This window comes from Oncorhynchus mykiss, chromosome 4 (genome assembly GCF_057628025.1).
Source record: "Oncorhynchus mykiss isolate SJ-2025 chromosome 4, ASM5762802v1, whole genome shotgun sequence".
Classification (NCBI taxonomy): Eukaryota; Metazoa; Chordata; class Actinopteri; order Salmoniformes; family Salmonidae; genus Oncorhynchus; species Oncorhynchus mykiss.
Window position 1 is genome coordinate 87,328,460 of NC_143025.1, and position 17,618 is coordinate 87,346,077.

At 49.3% G+C, this 17,618-nt stretch overlaps 1 protein-coding gene across 2 annotated transcripts in view; it reads left to right on the forward strand.

The window, feature by feature from the left end:
• Positions 1–17,618, forward strand: part of LOC110521100 (ryanodine receptor 3) — a 266,242-nt gene that overhangs the window by 155,430 nt on the left and 93,194 nt on the right. For both annotated transcript variants that reach the window (XM_090233224.1, XM_036976224.2), the window contains 7 exons: positions 1,305–1,437; positions 4,330–4,433; positions 5,948–6,083; positions 6,971–7,154; positions 12,523–12,628; positions 13,307–13,427; positions 15,205–15,374. In XM_090233224.1, coding sequence (XP_090089350.1) covers positions 1,305–1,437; positions 4,330–4,433; positions 5,948–6,083; positions 6,971–7,154; positions 12,523–12,628; positions 13,307–13,427; positions 15,205–15,374 — 954 coding nt within the window. The remainder of the gene's footprint in view (positions 1–1,304; positions 1,438–4,329; positions 4,434–5,947; positions 6,084–6,970; positions 7,155–12,522; positions 12,629–13,306; positions 13,428–15,204; positions 15,375–17,618) is intronic.

Here is a 17,618-nt window from a genome sequence, read left to right on the forward strand (position 1 = left end):
CAGGTTTATCTGTAACATGATCCCAGGAAAGTCAGTATGTTGAGCCCTAGCTATCAGCACATATAGGGATCCTACCCAAGATCAACCACTCAGTACCCAGAAGGAGAGAGTAAGGAGATACAGGGGAGTTTGACAGGACATGTAAGGGGGTAAGGGTAGGTAGAGGGGTGCTGGAGGGGAATGTCCAGGAGAGGATTGGAGGGGGTACAGGTCTGGTAATGTGATGTGAGGGGTAGAGGAGCAGGGACTCTCATGCCAGTCCTTTTTGGGGTGTGCAATAAGACTGGGGTATGATTTAATACTGTCTGTGTGTGCCAACAGCCAAGCATGAGCTGAACAATGCCATGCATCCCCAGACAGCCTGAGTGACAGACAAACAGACCTACCGCAAGCCGTCAACATAAGATAACATAAGAAGAACAATATATTTTTTTTCTGTCATAACAAATAGACTAATAATGTAATATTCTATACTGAACAAAAATTATTTTTTAACTCAACATGCAACAATTTCAACGATTTTACTGAATTACAGTTCATATAAGGAAATGAGTCAATTGAAATGCACTGTAAAGTCATTATGCCCTAATCTATGGATTTCACATGACTGGGCAGGGGCGCAGCCACGGGTGGGCCTGGGAGGGCATATGAATGAGTTTTTCGCCACAAAGGGCATTATTACAGACAGAAATACTCCCCAGTTTCATCAGCTCTCCATGTGGCTGGTCTCAGATGATCCTACAGGTGAAGAAGCCAGATATGGAGGTCCTGGGCTGGCGTGGTTACATGTGGTTTGTGGTTGTGAGACCGGGGGGACCAACTGCCAAATTCTCCAAAATGACGTGGGAGGCAGATTATGGTAGAGAAATAAACATTAATTTCTCTGGCAACAGCTCTGGTGGACATTTCTGCAGTCAGCATGCAAGTTGCACGCTCCTTCAAAACTTGAAAGATCTGTGACATTGTGTTGTGTGACAAAAAAAGGCACATTTTAAAGTGGCCTTTTATTGTCCCCAGCACAAGGTGCACCTGTGTAATGATCTTGCTGTTTAATCAGCTTCTTGATATGCCACACCTGTCAGGTGGATGGAATATCTTGGCAAAGGAGAAATGCTCACTAACAGGGACGTATTGTGAAGGAAATTAACAGATTTGAGAGAAATAAGGTTTGTGTGCGAATGGAACATTTCTGGGATCTTTTATTTCAGTTCATGAAATATGGGACCAACACTTTACATGTTGCATTTATAGTTTTGTTCAGTATATTATATGGTTAAAAGTTGTGTTTCCCTCTCTCTTTTTAGGAGATAGCCTTCCCCAAGATGGTTGCCAGCTGCTGTCGGTTCCTGTGTTACTTTTGTCGTATCAGCCGACAGAACCAGAAGGCCATGTTTGACCATCTCAGCTACTTACTGGAGAACAGCTCTGTCGGACTGGGTGGGTAACAGGAGAGAGGGGAAGGTGGCTCGGAGGGAGGGAGGGAGGGAGGGAGGGAGGGAGGGTACCCCAGCAGCCTACTGGGGAACAGCTCTTTCGGACTGGGTGGGTAACAGGAGAGAGGGGAAGGTGGCTCGGAGAGAGAGAGAGGGGGGCGGGGAGGAGTGAAGGAAGGAGCGAATGAAGGAAGGCGAGAGAGAGAGAGAGAGACAGAGAGAGAGAGGGCACCCCAGCAGCCTACTGAAGAACAGCAGAGTTGGACTGCTCTGTCACTGTTCTCCTAACAAGAAGGGTATGCATTAGGGCATAGTGAGAGAGGACATACATATGTAAGAGAGGAGAGAGGGAATGGTGGCAGAGAGAGAGACAGTGCACAGAAAACAAACACCAGCAGTATGGGCTTGGCCTGGGTTATCGGCCTGGCCTGGGTTATGGACCTGACCTGGGTTATTGGCCTGGTCTGGGTTATCGGCCTGGTCTGGGTTATCGGCCTGACCTGGGTTATCGGCCTGACCTGGGTTATGGTCCTGACCTGGGTTATGGGCTTGGCCTGGGTTATCGGCCTGGTCTGGGTTATGGACCTGACCTGGGTTATGGGCCTGACCTGGGTTATCGGCCTGACCTGGGTTATGGACCTGGTCTGGGTTATGGTCCTGACCTGGGTTATGGGCTTGGCCTGGGTTATCGGCCTGGTCTGGGTTTTGGACCTGACCTGGGTTATGGGCTTGGCCTGGGTTATCGGCCTGATCTGGGTTACGGACCTGACCTGGGTTATGGGCTTGGCCTGTGTTATCGGAAAGGTCTGGGTTATGGACCTGACCTGGGTTAGTAATAATGTGTACACTGTCCCCTCTGTTTGTGGGACAAAACACTGCATGAGCTCTGTCTCCCCCTAGGAGCTCTGGGACAGAGGAGACAGAGGGGAGGAATGGTGCTGAGACAATGACAATCAGATAGCGGGTGACAGAGAGTGGGAGAAGAAACACTCTGTTCTGTTGTTCCTGCTAGCAAGGCAAAGGAGGGAGAGTTAGAAGTATAGAGAGAGGAGAGAAGTGATGGAATGAGAGAATGAGAGGGCACAGTTTGGCTTTTGTCCCTGGGGCTGGTGCAGTGACTGGGGCTGGGCTGTGACTGGGACTGGGTCTGGGGCAGTGACAGGGGTAGTGACTGGGGTTTTGACTGTCCCTTTTACTAGGGGACTCAGCTGTCCCCTTCACTAGGGGACTCAGCTGTCCCCTTCACTAGGGGACGCAGCTGTCCCTTTCACTAGGGGACTCAGCTGGACTCATATGTCCCCTTCACTAGGGGGCTCAGCTGTCCCCTTCACTAGGGGACTCAGCTGTCCTCTTCAATAGAGGAGACTGACAAACAGGTAGAGGACAGAGGGATTAAGATGTCAAAGAGAGAGTGATGGAGAAGGGAAGGTGAGAGAGAGATGGAGAAGGGAAGGTGAGAGAGTGATGGAGAAGGGAAGGTGAGAGAGAGATGGAGAAGGGAAGGTGAGAGAGAGATGGAGAAGGGAAGGTGAGAGAGAGATGGAGAAGGGAAGGTGAGAGAGAGATGGAGAAGGGAAGGTGAGAGAGTGATGGAGAAGGGAATGTGAGAGAGAGATGGAGAAGGGAAGGTGAGAGAGTGATGGAGAAGGGAAGGTGAGAGAGTGATGGAGAAGGGAAGGTGAGAGAGAGATGGAGAAGGGAAGGTGAGAGAGAGATGGAGAAGGGAAGGTGAGAGAGTGATGGAGAAGGGAGGGTGAGAGAGTGATGGAGAAGGGAAGGTGAGAGAGAGATGGATAAGGGAAGGTGAGAGAGAGATGGGAAAAGGTAGCATAGAGAGCAATCAAGAAAGGGAGAGATGGAGAGAAGGAGATCTGGAATGAAAGAGAGAGCGAGAGGGATAGAGAGGACAGGGTGATGGGGTTATTTAGGGATGCAGTGCATAGGGTGATGACTCACTAGGGTTGGACTGTGAGGAATAGCTGCTGACCTTACTGTGAGTGATAGGAGATGTGAGTGATAGGAGATGTCTCATTCTCAAGATCATAGCACGTAATGGGCACATACAAATCACCCTCATATACTATTCTCTATGCAAATCACCCTCATATACTATTCTCTATGCAAATCACCCTCATATACTGTTCTCTATGCAAATCACCCTCTCATACTGTTCTCTATGGGCTTAGAAGCAAATGGTTGTAATTGATGCTAAAGCTTTTCAAATTGATTTCAAATTGTTTTATAGCGCTGATATGCTGAGGACAATTAATGTACGAATAGCTGCTGACATGAACACCTCACCTGAAAGGCTTTTCAAGATAACAACACTTAATGGGCACACATTCAAATCATCTCCGTGTTTGTGTTTCGAATCAAATCGTTGTAATTTATACTACTGCCCTTTTGGCAGCAACGGTTCTAAATAGTTTGATATTGATTTCAAAGCACTAATATTATATGCTGACTGTACTAAATGTGTCACAATTTTTTTTTCCTCACATCTTATTTATCCCCTAACTATACACTGGCCCCTACAGACAGACTCCCCAGCACTAATGGGAGGTAACCAAATCAATGGCTGGCTGGGAGGTTGGAAGTAGGAAGTGCATCAGGATTTGATGTATTGGTATAAATGGTATGCAGTTTAAGAGATGCAGAGACACTGCCCCCTGCTGGTAGAACAGGAATGTGCGTGTCGTTTCCTGTCTGTCTGTCTCTCCCCAGCCTCTTATTACAATTGAGAGATTTAGTGGGTGTCAAAAATAAAGTGCTCTTGTAATCGTTTATTCCATGTCCACAATAGTGAACATGACAGTTGACGTTTCTGCCGAGTGGCCTTTCTCACGACAAGAGGCAGGAAGTGAAATGTTTTAGTTTTCTTCCATTGTCTCCTCAGCCTCCCCAGCAATGAGGGGTTCTACTCCCCTGGACGTAGCAGCGTCTTCAGTGATGGACAACAACAGCCTGGCCCTCGCTCTGGAGGAGCCTGACCTTGAGAAGGTGGGAGACACACTGTCTGTCACCTGTCCATTATATAATACACATCCCTCGACTTCACCTGCCACATTATATAATACACATCCCTCACCTTCACCTGCCCATTATATAATACACATCCCTCACCTTCACCTGCCCATTATATAATACACATCCCTCGACTTCACCTGCCACATTATATAATACACATCCCTCGACTTCACCTGCCACATTATATAATACACATCCCTCACCTACACCTGTCCATTATATTATACACATCCCTCACCTTCACCTGCCCATTATATTATACACATCCCTCACCTTCACCTGCCCATTATATTATACACATCCCTCGACTTCACCTGTCCATTATATAATACACATCCCTCACCTTCACCTGCCACATTATATAATACACATCCCTCACCTACACCTGTCCATTATATAATACACATCCCTCACCTTCACCTGCCCATTATATAATACACATCCCTCACCTTCACCTGCCCATTATATAATACACATCCCTCACCTACACCTGTCCATTATATAATACACATCCCTCACCTTCACCTGCCCATTATATAATACACATCCCTCACCTTCACCTGCCCATTATATAATACACATCCCTCGACTTCACCTGTCCATTATATAATACACATCCCTCACCTTCACCTGCCACATTATATAATACACATCCCTCACCTTCACCTGCCACATTATATAATACACATCCCTCACCTTCACCTGCCCATTATATAATACACATCCCTCACCTTCACCTGCCCATTATATAATACACATCCCTCACCTTCACCTGCCCATTATATAATACACATCCCTCGACTTCACCTGCCACATTATATAATACACATCCCTCACCTTCACCTGCCCATTATATTATACACATCCCTCACCTTCACCTGCCCATTATATAATACACATCCCTCGACTTCACCTGCCACATTATATAATACACATCCCTCACCTTCACCTGTCCATGATATAATACACATCCCTCACCTTCACCTGCCACATTATATAATACACATCCCTCACCTTCACCTGCCACATTATATAATACACATCCCTCACCTTCACCTGCCCATTATATAATACACATCCCTCACCTTCACCTGCCACATTATATAATACACATCCCTCACTTTCACCTGTCCATTATATAATACACATCCCTCACCTTCACCTGTCCATTATATAATACACATCCCTCACCTTCACCTGCCACATTATATAATACACATCCCTCACTTTCACCTGTCCATTATATAATACACATCCCTCACTTTCACCTGTCCATTATATAATACACATCCCTCACCTTCACCTGCCCATTATATAAGACACATCCCTCGACATAAAGGAGAGTGGACTCAGGCTGTCACTGTCAGTCCCTGATTCTGACATGTCTGAGTTGAGTGATGAGTGCACATGTCTGGAGAGCGGATCTGAGTTAGGAAGGACTGTGTAGTAGAGTGCTGAAGGACTCACCAAAGTGTTTCTGTATTCAGGTGGTAACCTACCTGGCAGGCTGTGGGCTGCAGAGCTGTGTCATGCTCCTGGCTAAAGGATATCCTGACATTGGCTGGAACCCCATAGAAGGAGAGAGATATCTGTCTTTCCTCCGCTTCGCTGTCTTCAGCAACGGTATGTCAGATAGAAAGAGAGAGAGATATCTGTCTTTCCTCTGCTTCGCTGTCTTCAGCAACGGTACGTCAGATAGAAAGGGAGAGAGATATCTGTCTTTCCTCTGCTTCGCTGTCTTCAGCAACGGTATGTCAGATAGAAAGGGAGGGAGATATCTGTCTTTCCTCTGCTTCGCTGTCTTCAGCAACGGTACGTCAGATAGAAAGAGAGAGAGAAAGAGAGGGGGGGCAGAGAGACAGAAAGGGAGAGAGATAGAGATAAAGAGGGAGAGGGCCAGAGAGACAGAAAGGGAGAGAGATAGAGATAAAGAGGGAGAGGGCCAGAGAGACAGAAAGGGAGAGAGATAGAGATAAAGAGGGAGAGGGCCAGAGAGACAGAAAGGGAGAGAGATAGAGATAAAGAGGGAGAGGGCCAGAGAGAGAGAGAGAGAGATCTTTTAAGTCCAGTTACTCTCTGAGGATGAAGTGGATAAACCATTGGTGGTGGATTGGCTATTTAATCTTATACAATGTAAATTAGTAATGAACCTCTCCCAATCCCTACCTCTCTCCCTACCTCTCTCCCTACCTCTATCCCTGCCTCTCTCCCTGCCTCTCTCCCTGCCTCTCTCCCTTCCTCTCTCCCTACCTCTATCCCTGCCTCTCTCCCTACCTCTCTCCCTTCCTCTTTCCCTCTCTCTCTCCCTACCTCTATCCCTGCCTCTCTCCCTACCTCTATCCCTGCCTCTCTCCCTTCCTCTCTCCCTCTCTCCCTACCTCTCTCCCTTCCTTTTTTCCTAATTGCCGCTCTCCTCCTTTCTCCACCCCTCCCTCCCCCTCCCTGGCTCCTTCACCCCCCACCTCCATCCCTCCCTGATTCCTTTCCCCTCCATCCCTCTCTCCCTGCAGGTGAGAGTGTAGAGGAGAACTCTAACACGGTGGTGAAGCTGCTGATCAGGCGCCCCGAGTGTTTTGGTCCCGCTCTGAGAGGAGAGGGGGGCAACGGTCTGCTGGCGGCCATGCTGGAAGCCATTAAGATATCTGAGGACCCTGCTCTGGACCTGCCCTGTACAGCCAATGGAGAACCTTCTGGGTAATTCAATCTCTCAATCACTCACCATGAGATGACACCTTTAATTAACATAGGATAATTGAGTAGTGGAAGGAATATGGAAGACAATTCAAGGTTGTGTAGGGGGCAGAGAAGTCAGGCGCAGGAGAGCAAAAACGGATTTCCATCGGCACAGTTTAATAAACAAAACCACTATTAACAGAACCATAAACAAAATTCGTTATACACCAGCATAACGTGCACAAACACTAGAATAAACAATTCTGGACAAGGACATGGACATGGGGGGAACAGAGGGTTAAATACACAACATGTAATGATGGATTTGTAACCAGGTGTGTGGGAAGACAAGACAAAACAAATGGAAAATGAAAGGTGGATCGGTGATGGCTAGAAGACCGGTGACGTCGACCGCCAAACGCCGCCGAACAAGGAGAGGGACCGACTTCGGCGGAATTCGTGACAGTACCCCCCCCCACCTTGACGTGCGGCTCCAGCAGCGCTGATCCGGCAGCACGCCGGCAACGGCCTCTGGGACGGCCCGGAGGGCGAGGCGCAGGGCAATCCGGACGAAGACGGTGGAACTCCTGCAGCATTGAAGGGTCCAACACGTCCTCGACCGGAACCCAGCACCTTTCTTCCGGACTGTACCCCTCCCACTCCACGAGATACTGAAGGCTCCTCGCCCGATGCCTCGAATCCAGTATGGAGGGAACAGAGTACGCCGGGGAACCCTCTATGTCCAAAAGTGGCTGAGGAACTTCCCGCACCTCAGACTCCTGGAGCGGACCAGCCACCACCAGCCTGAGGAGAGACACATGGAACGAGGGGTTAATGCGGTAATCTGGGGGAAGCTGTAACCTATAACAAACCTCGTTCACTCTCCTCAGGACTATAAATGGCCCCACAAACCGCGGACCCAGCTTCCGGCAGGGCAAGCGGAGGGGCAGATTTCGGGACGAGAGCCAGACCCGGACCCGGCCTCACTGTGGTGACGGTCTGCGTTCTCTTTTTGGCACAGCATGGCCTGCTGAAGGTGAACACGGCAGCTTCCCATGTCTCCTCCGTCTGAACCAGTCGTCCACCGCAGGAGCCTAGGTCTGACTCTGATGCCAAGGCACCAGAACCGGCTGGTACCCCAGCACGCACTGGAAGGGAGAGAGGTTAGTGGAGGAGTGGCGAAGCGATTTCTGTGCCATCTCCCCCGGCCGGTCCTGGCAACAGGACCGCAGAAACCTGCCCACATCCTGGTTTACTCTCTCCACCTGCCCGTTACTCTTGGGGTGAAAACCTGAAGTAAGGCTGATCGAGACCCCAGACATTCCATGAACGCCTTCCAGACCTTAGATGTGAACTGGGGACCTCGATCAGACACTATATCCTCAGGCACCCAGTAGTGCCGGAAGACGTGTGTAAACAAGGCCTCCGCAGTCTGTAGGGCCGTAGGGAGACCGGACAGAGGGAGGAGATGACAGGACTTAGAGAACCGATCCACAATAACCAGGATCACGGTGTTACCCTGTGAGGGAGGAAGATCGGTAGGAAAATCCACCGACAGGTGCGACCAAGGCCGTTGTGGAACGGGTAAGGGGTGTAGCTTCCCTCTGGGGAGGTGCCTAGGAGCCTTACACTGGGCACACACCGAGCAGGAGAAAACATAAACCCTCACGTCCTTAGCCAAGGTAGGCCACCAGTACATCCTGCTCAAACAGCGCACTGTCTGACTGAACCCAGGATGACCAGAGGAGGGTGACGTGTGGGCCCAATAGATCAACCGGTCACGAACGGCAGACGGGACGTAGAGACGCCCGGCGGGACACTGGACGGGGGCGGGGAGTATGGGAGTGGGATCTGTCACGAACCGTCTCAAAGCCCGTAATAAAGGTAGACAACGTGGAGATAATAAATATATATTTATTTAACTAAAGCAACTAAGGAAAATATACAATGGTGTGTGTAATCAGTAATCAGTAGTGTAAGTGAGTGTTTTGCATGCATGAATGAGATAATGCAGGGTGTTGAAAGGTGCCAAAGCAAACAAACAAAAGGCCACCAAGAAGCACAACACAATCTACAAAGGTGTCTGCATGGAGAGAGTCTCCTCCATGAATGTGGACGAGGTCTATTCATCCTGGGAAACACCTGGCCCAGGTGTTTCCCATGTAGCTGACGACCCTCCCAACTCCGCCCACCGGCATCCTAATAAGGAAACAAGAACAAAGACAGAATACAGCAGACAGAGTGGGAGAGTCGTCACAGATCCATGGGCCGCAGCTCTGTGTCATATAGCCGAGACAATGCGTCTGCCTTCACGTTCTTGGTGCCTGGTCTGTAGGAAAGGGTGAACACAAAACGGGTGAAAAACATGGCCCACCTTGCCTGGCGAGGGTTCAGTCTCCTCGCTGCCCGGATGTACACCAGATTGCGGCGGTCAGTCCAGATGAGAAAAGGGTGTTTAGCCCCCTCAAGCCAATGTCTCCACGCCTTCAAGGCCTTGACGACAGCCAACAGCTCCCGGTCCCCCACATCATAGTTTCGACTCCGTCGGGCTGAGCTTCTTCGAGAAGAAGGGGCGGAGCTTCAGTGGCATACCCGAGCGCTGAGACAGCACAGCTCCTATTCCAGCCTCGGACGTGTCCACCTCTACTATGAACGCCAAAGAGGGATCCGGATGGGCCAGCACGGGAGCCGAGGTAAAAAGAGCCCTCAGGTGACTAAAAGCCCTGTCCGTCTCAGCTGACCACTGCAAATGCAATGGGCCCCCCTTCAGCAGTGAGGTAATGGGAGCCGCTATCTGACCAAAACTCCGGATAAACCTCCGGTAGTAGTTGGCAAACCCTAAGAACCGCTGCACCTCCTTTACCGTGGTGGGAGTCGGCCAATTACGCACGGCTGAAATGCGGTCACTCTCCATTTCCACCCCTGAGGTGATACCCTAGGAAGGAGACGGACTGCTGGAAGAACAGGCATTTCTCAGCCTTGACGTACAGGTCATGCTCCAACAGGCGACCAAGCACCCTGCGGACCAGGGACACATGCTTGGCGCGTGTAGCGGAGTATATCAGAATGTCATCAATATACACCACTACACCCTGCCCATGCAGGTCCCTGAAAATCCCGGCTTGGAAGACTGATGGCGCATTCATCAACCTGTACGGAATGACGAGGTACTCATGGTGCCCTGAGGTGGTACCGAAAGCCGTCTTCCACTCGTCTCCCTCCCGGATACGCACCAGGTTAAGCACTCCTGAGATCTAGTTTGGTGAAGAAGCGCACCTCATGCATTGACTCAAACCCTGTGAGAGCCCTCTGTGGCCAAGAACCAGTGGGGTCATGATACGCTAACCAGGGTAGGCCTAGCACCACGGGAAATGCAGGAGAGTCAATAAGGAAGAGACTAATTCTCTCCTTGTGCACCCCTGCGTCGCCATGCCCAGAGGAGCGGTGGCCTCCCTAATCAACCATGACCCTAATGGTTGACTATCTAAGCCGTAAACGGGGAAGGGCACAGCCACGGGAACAATGGGGATCCCTAAACTATGGGCGAACGATCTATCCATAAAATTCCCTGTCGCTTCTGAATCAGCCTTATGCTGGGAATGCGGGGAAAAATCAGGAAAAGTGACAAACACAAACATATGTGTAACAGAGGGCTCTGGGTGAGAATGGTGCTGGCTCACCCGGAGTGACGCATGAGCGCCCTGCCTGCTGCCTCGATACCCAGAGGAACCAATCCGGCACCGACCGACAGAGTGACCTCTGCGGCCACAGATGGTGCACGAGCTGTAGTCCCCTCCGGTCTCCCTGTGCACTGCCCCTCCCAGCTCCATGGGTATCGGAGAGGAAGTGCGGGGGGATGGAACGAACAGACCCTGATCTAACGTCCAGGGGTAGCCAGCAGGTTATCCAGCCGGATGGACAGGTCCACCAGCTGGTCGAATTTGATGGTGGTGTCTCTGCAGGCCAAATCCCAATGGACATCCTCCAGCAGACTGCATCAATAATGGTCGATTAGGGCCCTGTAGTTCCATCCCGCGCCGGCAGCCTGGGCGCTCCTGGCCGCTCTACCCTCGGGCGGGTTGTCGAAGACTGCCCGGAAGCGGCGAGTGAACTCCTCAAACTGGTCCAATGCCGCATCTTCCTCTCTCCACACGGCGTTGGCCCACTCCAGTGCTTTCCCGGTGAGGCACGAGACGATGGCGGACACCCTCTCACGGCCCGAAGGAGCCGGGTGGACCGTTGCCAGGTATAAGTCCAGCTGCAACAGGAACCCCTGGCAGTTCGCAGCCATCCAATCGTATTCCTGGGGAAAGGAGAGACGAATCCCACTGGGACCAGGAGAAGAAGGGGCGTGTAGTGGAGACCCCGGTTGTGCTGGTGGAGGTGCTGGGAGAACTCCCTGTCTCTCCTAGTGGTCCATTGTCTGGACAATGCGGTTCATGGCGGTGCCAAGATGGTGGAGCATTGCTACGTGCTCCCGGACGCGCTCCTCCACGCCTATACCCGGGGTACCTGCTCCTGCTGACCCCGTCAGTTTAGTCCGGAGTCCTGTAGAGGGTGCATACTGGCGGCAGAGAAGGCATGAGAGCAAAAACTGATTTCCATCGGCACAGTTTAATAAACAAAACCACCGTAAACAGAACCATAAATCAATGAGTAAACAAAGCCCGTTAAACACCAGCATAACGTGCACAAGCACTATAATAAACAATTCGGGACAAGGACATGGGGGGAACAGCGGGTTAAATACACAACATGTAATGATGGAATTGAAACCAGGTGTGTGGGAAGACAAGACAAAACAAATGGAAAATGAAAGGTGGATCGGCGATGGCTAGAAGACCGGTGACGTCGACCTCGGCTGAACAAGGAGAGGGACCGACTTTGGTGGAAGTCGTGACAGGTTTAGCTTCAATTTAAGGTTGAGCTTCAATTCAAGGTTGAGCTTCAATTCAAGGTTGAGATTTAAATTGAAGGTTGCGCTTCAATTCAAGGTTGAGCTTTAATTTCAAGGTTGAGCTTTAATTTCAAGATTGAGCTTCAATTCAAGGTTGAGCTTTAATTTCAAGGTTGAGCTTCAATTCATGGTTGAGCTTTAATTTCAAGGTTGAGCTTTAATTTCAAGGTTGAGCTTCAATTCAAGGTTGAGCTTTAATTTCAAGGTTGAGCTTCAATTCATGGTTGAGCTTTAATTTCAAAGTTGAGCTTCAATTCAATTCCTTTACAAGAAATGCAGATGTATAGAGGTGGTGGAAGTGGAATCTGACAATCTGCTATGGAGCTTTTTAAAACCATGAGCTTTATTAATTCAGTTAGGGAGGAATTTAGCCGTACATCTAGAGATGACCTTTCAACTCATTTAGAAAGGACTTGTTTATCTGTGTCCTAGGTCTGGTGAGGATGAGGAGGAAGAGGTTGCCCACACAGGAAACGCCATCATGTCCTTTTACTCTGCCCTTATTGACCTGCTGGGACGCTGCGCCCCTGAGATGCACGTGAGTGACAACACCTTTTATTCTTTATATTTTATTATCAAACCTCTGTTTATTGATGATAGTCTCATTGAGATACAATCTTGAGAAACAACATCAAGGTCAACGGAAAAAAAAGAAACAACTGTCCAAACATGTCCTGAGTTATCGGACAAACGATGTGTTGAGGGCTAATGTTTCTGGTGACCCTGAGCAAGTTTATGGTTTCTTCACAGCTGCAGAAGTTAGATCAGTGCCTCGTCTTTCTCCTGTCTTCTGTCTGTTTGGCATGCTGCCCTCACCCCCAAGATCCATCATCAACATATTATCAGATACACTTCAGCTCCGTTCACAGTCCTCCATGCACTGTGCTGCTCTCTCTCTCTCTCACGCGCTCGCTCGCTCTCGCTCGCTCTCTCTCACTCCCTATCTCTCTCCCTATCCCTCCCTCCCCTCTCTCCCTATCCCTCCCCCTCTCTCTCTCCCTCTCTCTCTCCCTATCCTTCCCTCTCTCACTATCCCTCCCTCCCTCCCTATCTCTCTCCCTATCCCTCCCTATCCCTCCCTCCCTCTCTCTCTCTCTCCCTCTCTCCCTATCTCCCTCCCTCCCTATCTCTCTCCCTATCCCTCCCTCTCCCTATCCCTCCCCTCTCTCCCGTCCTTCTTCCTCTCCTCCCCCCTCTCTCTTCCCCTCTCTCTCAGTTGATCAATAAGGGTAAAGGTGAGGCATTGCGTATCCGGGCCATCCTGCGCTCCCTGGTTCCTACCACAGACCTGGTGGGCATCATCAGTATACCACTCAAGATGCCCATTGTCAATAAAGGTAGGACCCAATGACTAAAGAGCTCAGATTAATGTCCTATTTTAACATGTACTGGTTGTATCAAAACATTTTTAAACTAACATTTTGGTTCGGAAACATTTTTGTTCGGAAACATTACTCTGTTGATTAAGAATGGTGAAGAAGCATGGAAACAATGTGTTTCTAGTCAGCAAGACCCTGCTGTGTTTTAATGGTAAACACATGTTACACTGTAGTAGAAGGTTCATCTGGTGGTGCCACGGCTTTTATATCCTATTCCACTCACAGCCACATCTTGGGCTACAACAGAAATCTGTCAGCCGTATGAGGTAAAGGCTCTTACATTTTCCTGATTGGGTTGTCTGCTTTCACCTTGAGGAGTAGGCCTCTAACCATTTCTCAGTCCGTGTTTCCACTGAAAAAGAAATACTGCAGACTGCAAGGTCTTCGCTTAACCAATTTGTACTTTATCTAATAGTTGTCATGTTTGGTTATAGTATATGAAGTCGCAGCACGGAAAATGTGTTTGTAGTGGAGAAGTAACTATAGACTTCTTAGGCAAAAATCCAATCAACCTTTCCCATTTTCAATTTTCTTCATGATAAATCCTAATGATAAAGCATACAGTATCTCTCTTACTTGAGTGAACTTCTTCTGCCACCTCTCTCCCTTCATATAATCTGTTTCCCACAGTGAAGTATTCTCCCAAGAGATCCTTCATTACACTGTAAATGTCTTTTTTCCAATGACTTCTCTCTGCTTGTCCTAGTCTGCTCTCCACACACTCAGCGTTTTCAGATAACGTGTTTCTCTTCCCATCGTCTATTAAACCTGGTAGATATGTTACATATAATTCTATGTGACACCTTATTGAGCTCTACACTTCTCCTTTCTTATCTTTCCATTTACACCATGCTGTGTTAGTGGAACGACTAAACTCCCTCTCACCTCTTCTATAAATTGGTTTATTTTTTGTTGCCTCCTCATCCTCTACCTGCTCTTCCTCCTCCTCTTCCTACTCCTCTACCTCTTCATCATTCTCTACCTCCTCTTCCTCCTCTTATACTTGCTTTTCCTCCTCTAACTCCTTTACATCCCCTTCCTCCTCCTCCTCTTCCTCCTCTCATACTTGTTCCTCCTCTAACTCCTTTACATCCCCTTCCTCCTCCTCCTCTTCCTCCTCTACCTACCCTTCCTCCTCATCTTCCTCCTCCTCCTCCTCTATCTCCTCCTCCTTCTCCTCCTCTACCTCCTCCTCTTCCTCCTCTACCTCCACCTCTATCTCATCCTCTACCTCCACCTCTATCTCATCCTCTACCATCTCCTCTTCCTCCTCTATCTCTTCCTCTTCCTCCTCTACCACCTCCTCTACCCCCTCCTCTATCTCCTGTTCCTCCTCTACCTCTTCCTCTTCCTCCTCTACCACCTCCTCTACCCCCTCCTCTATCTCCTCCTCTACCCCCTCCTCTATCTCATCCTCTACCTCCTCTACCACCTCCTCTTCCTCCTCTACCACCTCCTCTACCTCCTCATCTTCCTCTTCCTCCTCCTCTACCTCCTCCTCTACCTCCTCCTCCTCTTCCTCCTCTATCTCCTCCTCTACCTCCTCCTCTACCCCCTCCTTTTTCTCCTCTACCTCCTCCTCTATCTCCTCCTATACCTCCTCCTCATCTTCCTCTTCCTCCTCCTCTACCTCCTCCTCTTCCTCCTCTATCTCCTCCTCTTCCTCCTCTATCTCCTCCTCTACCTCCTCCTCTACCCCCTCCTCTTCCTCCTCTACCTCCTCCTCCACCCCCAGACGGTAGTGTGACAGAGCCAGACATGTCGGCTAGTTTCTGTCCGGACCACAAGGCCCCCATGGTGTTGTTTTTGGACCGTGTGTACGGCGTGGAGGACCAGAGCTTTCTGCTACACCTGTTGGAGGTGGGCTTCCTGCCTGACCTCCGCGCCTCCGCCTCCCTGGACACGGTGAGTAGGAGAGACAAATCAATCTATCAGTCCTTCTGCCAGTAAACCAGTCAGTGAGCCAGTCAGTGAATAGGTCAATGAGTAAGTCACTCAGTCACTCAGTGAACCAGTCAGTGAAACAGTCAATCAATGTAGCAGTCAGTCATTCAGTGAGTCAGCCAGCAAGTCAGTCAGTGAACTATTCAGCCAGCCAGCAAGTCAGTCAGTGAACTAGTCAGTCAGCCAGCAAGTCAGTCAGTGAACTAGTCAGTCAGCCAGTCAGTGAACCAGTCAGTCAGCCAGTCTGTGAACCACTCATCCAGTCAGCCAGCCACTCAGTCAGTGAACCAGTCAGTCAGTCAGTTAGTCAGTAAGCCAGTCAGTCAGCCAGGCAGTCAGTGAACCAGTTAGTCAGTGAGTGAACCAGTCAGTCAGTTAGTCAGTCAGTGAACCAGTCAGTGAGTGAACCAGTCAGTCAGTTAGTCAGTCAGTGAACCAGTCAGTGAGTGAACCAGTCAGTGAACCAGTCAGTGAGTGAACCAGTCAGTCAATCAGTCAGTCAGTGAACCAGTCAGTGAGTCAGTGAACCAGTTAGTCAGTGAGTGAACCAGTCAGTCAGTGAGTGAACCAGTCAGTCAGTGAGCTAATAGGTGTGAGTAGGAGTGAGCCTTCATTCTGTCTGTCGTCGGTCTGTCAGTCAGTCAATGAGAAAACACAGCAAACATTCATATATCAATCAACCAATCAATCAATATATATATTAATTAATCCTCTCACCATAGTGTGTACTGACTTCTTGTATGTGTAACAAAATGTTTATCAAAATACTCTACTGACAACAATCACAGAGTTGATGAGTTGTTATTTTGACTGGATAAATATTGACTGCTGTTTCTCCATGTGAATCAAGTTAAATGAGGATCCACCACAACAAACTTCTCTCTGATGTATTTGAGAAAAGTCTGTTGGATCTCATGGTCTTCTTTACTCATCGTCCTCTGAAGAGGGAGATAAAACTGCTTTCATCCCAGCTCTGTCTCGTCCTGAGGGAGAGGAGTAGTATTCCCCATGCTGGCACAGAGGCTGTAGCCATGGGAGACCATCGCCATGGGACGGACCTCTGTAATTGTATCTACCCATAATCCTTTGGGAGAGAGAGAGAGAGAAAGTGATGCTGACAGTCCCCATTTATCTCAATACCTGCTACAACAGTCTACTTTAGGAATATAATCTAACTCAAAGAGGGAACCAAAGAGTCTGCCTTAGGGGTAACCGTGACCTCAGGGATATCATCTGACTCACAGCGGGAACCAAACAGTCTGCCTTAGGGGTCACCGTGACCTCAGGGTTATCATCTGACTCACAGCGGGAACCAAACAGTCTGCCTTAGGGGTCACCGTGACCTCAGGGATATCATCTGACTCACAGCGGCAACCAAACAGTCTGCCTTAGGGGTCACCGTGACCTCAGGGATATCATCTGACTCACAGGGGGAACCAAACAGTCTGCCTTAGGGGTCACCGTGGCCTCAGGGATATCATCTGACTCACAGGGGGAACCAAACAGTCTGCCTTAGGGGTCACCGTGACCTCAGGGATATCATCTGACTCACAGGGGGAACCAAACAGTCTGCCTTAGGGGTCACCGTGACCTCAGGGTTATCATCTGACTCACAGCGGCAACCAAACAGTCTGCCTTAGGGGTCACCGTGGCCTCAGGGTTATCATCTGACTCACAGCGGCAACCAAACAGTCTGCCTTAGGGGTCACCGTGGCCTCAGGGTTATCATCTGACTCACAGCGGCAACCAAACAGTCTGCCTTAGGGGTCACCGTGACCTCAGGGATATCATCTGACTCACTGGGGGAACCAAACAGTCTGCCTTAGGGGTCACCGTGGCCTCAGGGATATCATCTGACTCACAGGGGGAACCAAACAGTCTGCCTTAGGGGTCACCGTGGCCTCAGGGATATCATCTGACTCACAGGGGGAACCAAACAGTCTCTTGATGTATGGTTGCGTACTTCACGTGCTGAGATTCTCTCTAATAGTTGTTTATAGTGGTTAGTTGTTGTTTACAGTGGCTAGTAGTTGATTACAGTGGTTAGTAGTGGTTTACAGTGGTTAATAGTTTGTTTACAGTGGCTAGTAGTTGATTACAGTGGTTAGTAGTGGTTTACAGTGGTTAATAGTTTGTTTACAGTGGTTAGTAGTTTGTTTACAGTGGTTAGTAGTTGTTTACAGTGGTTAGTTGTTGTTTACAGTG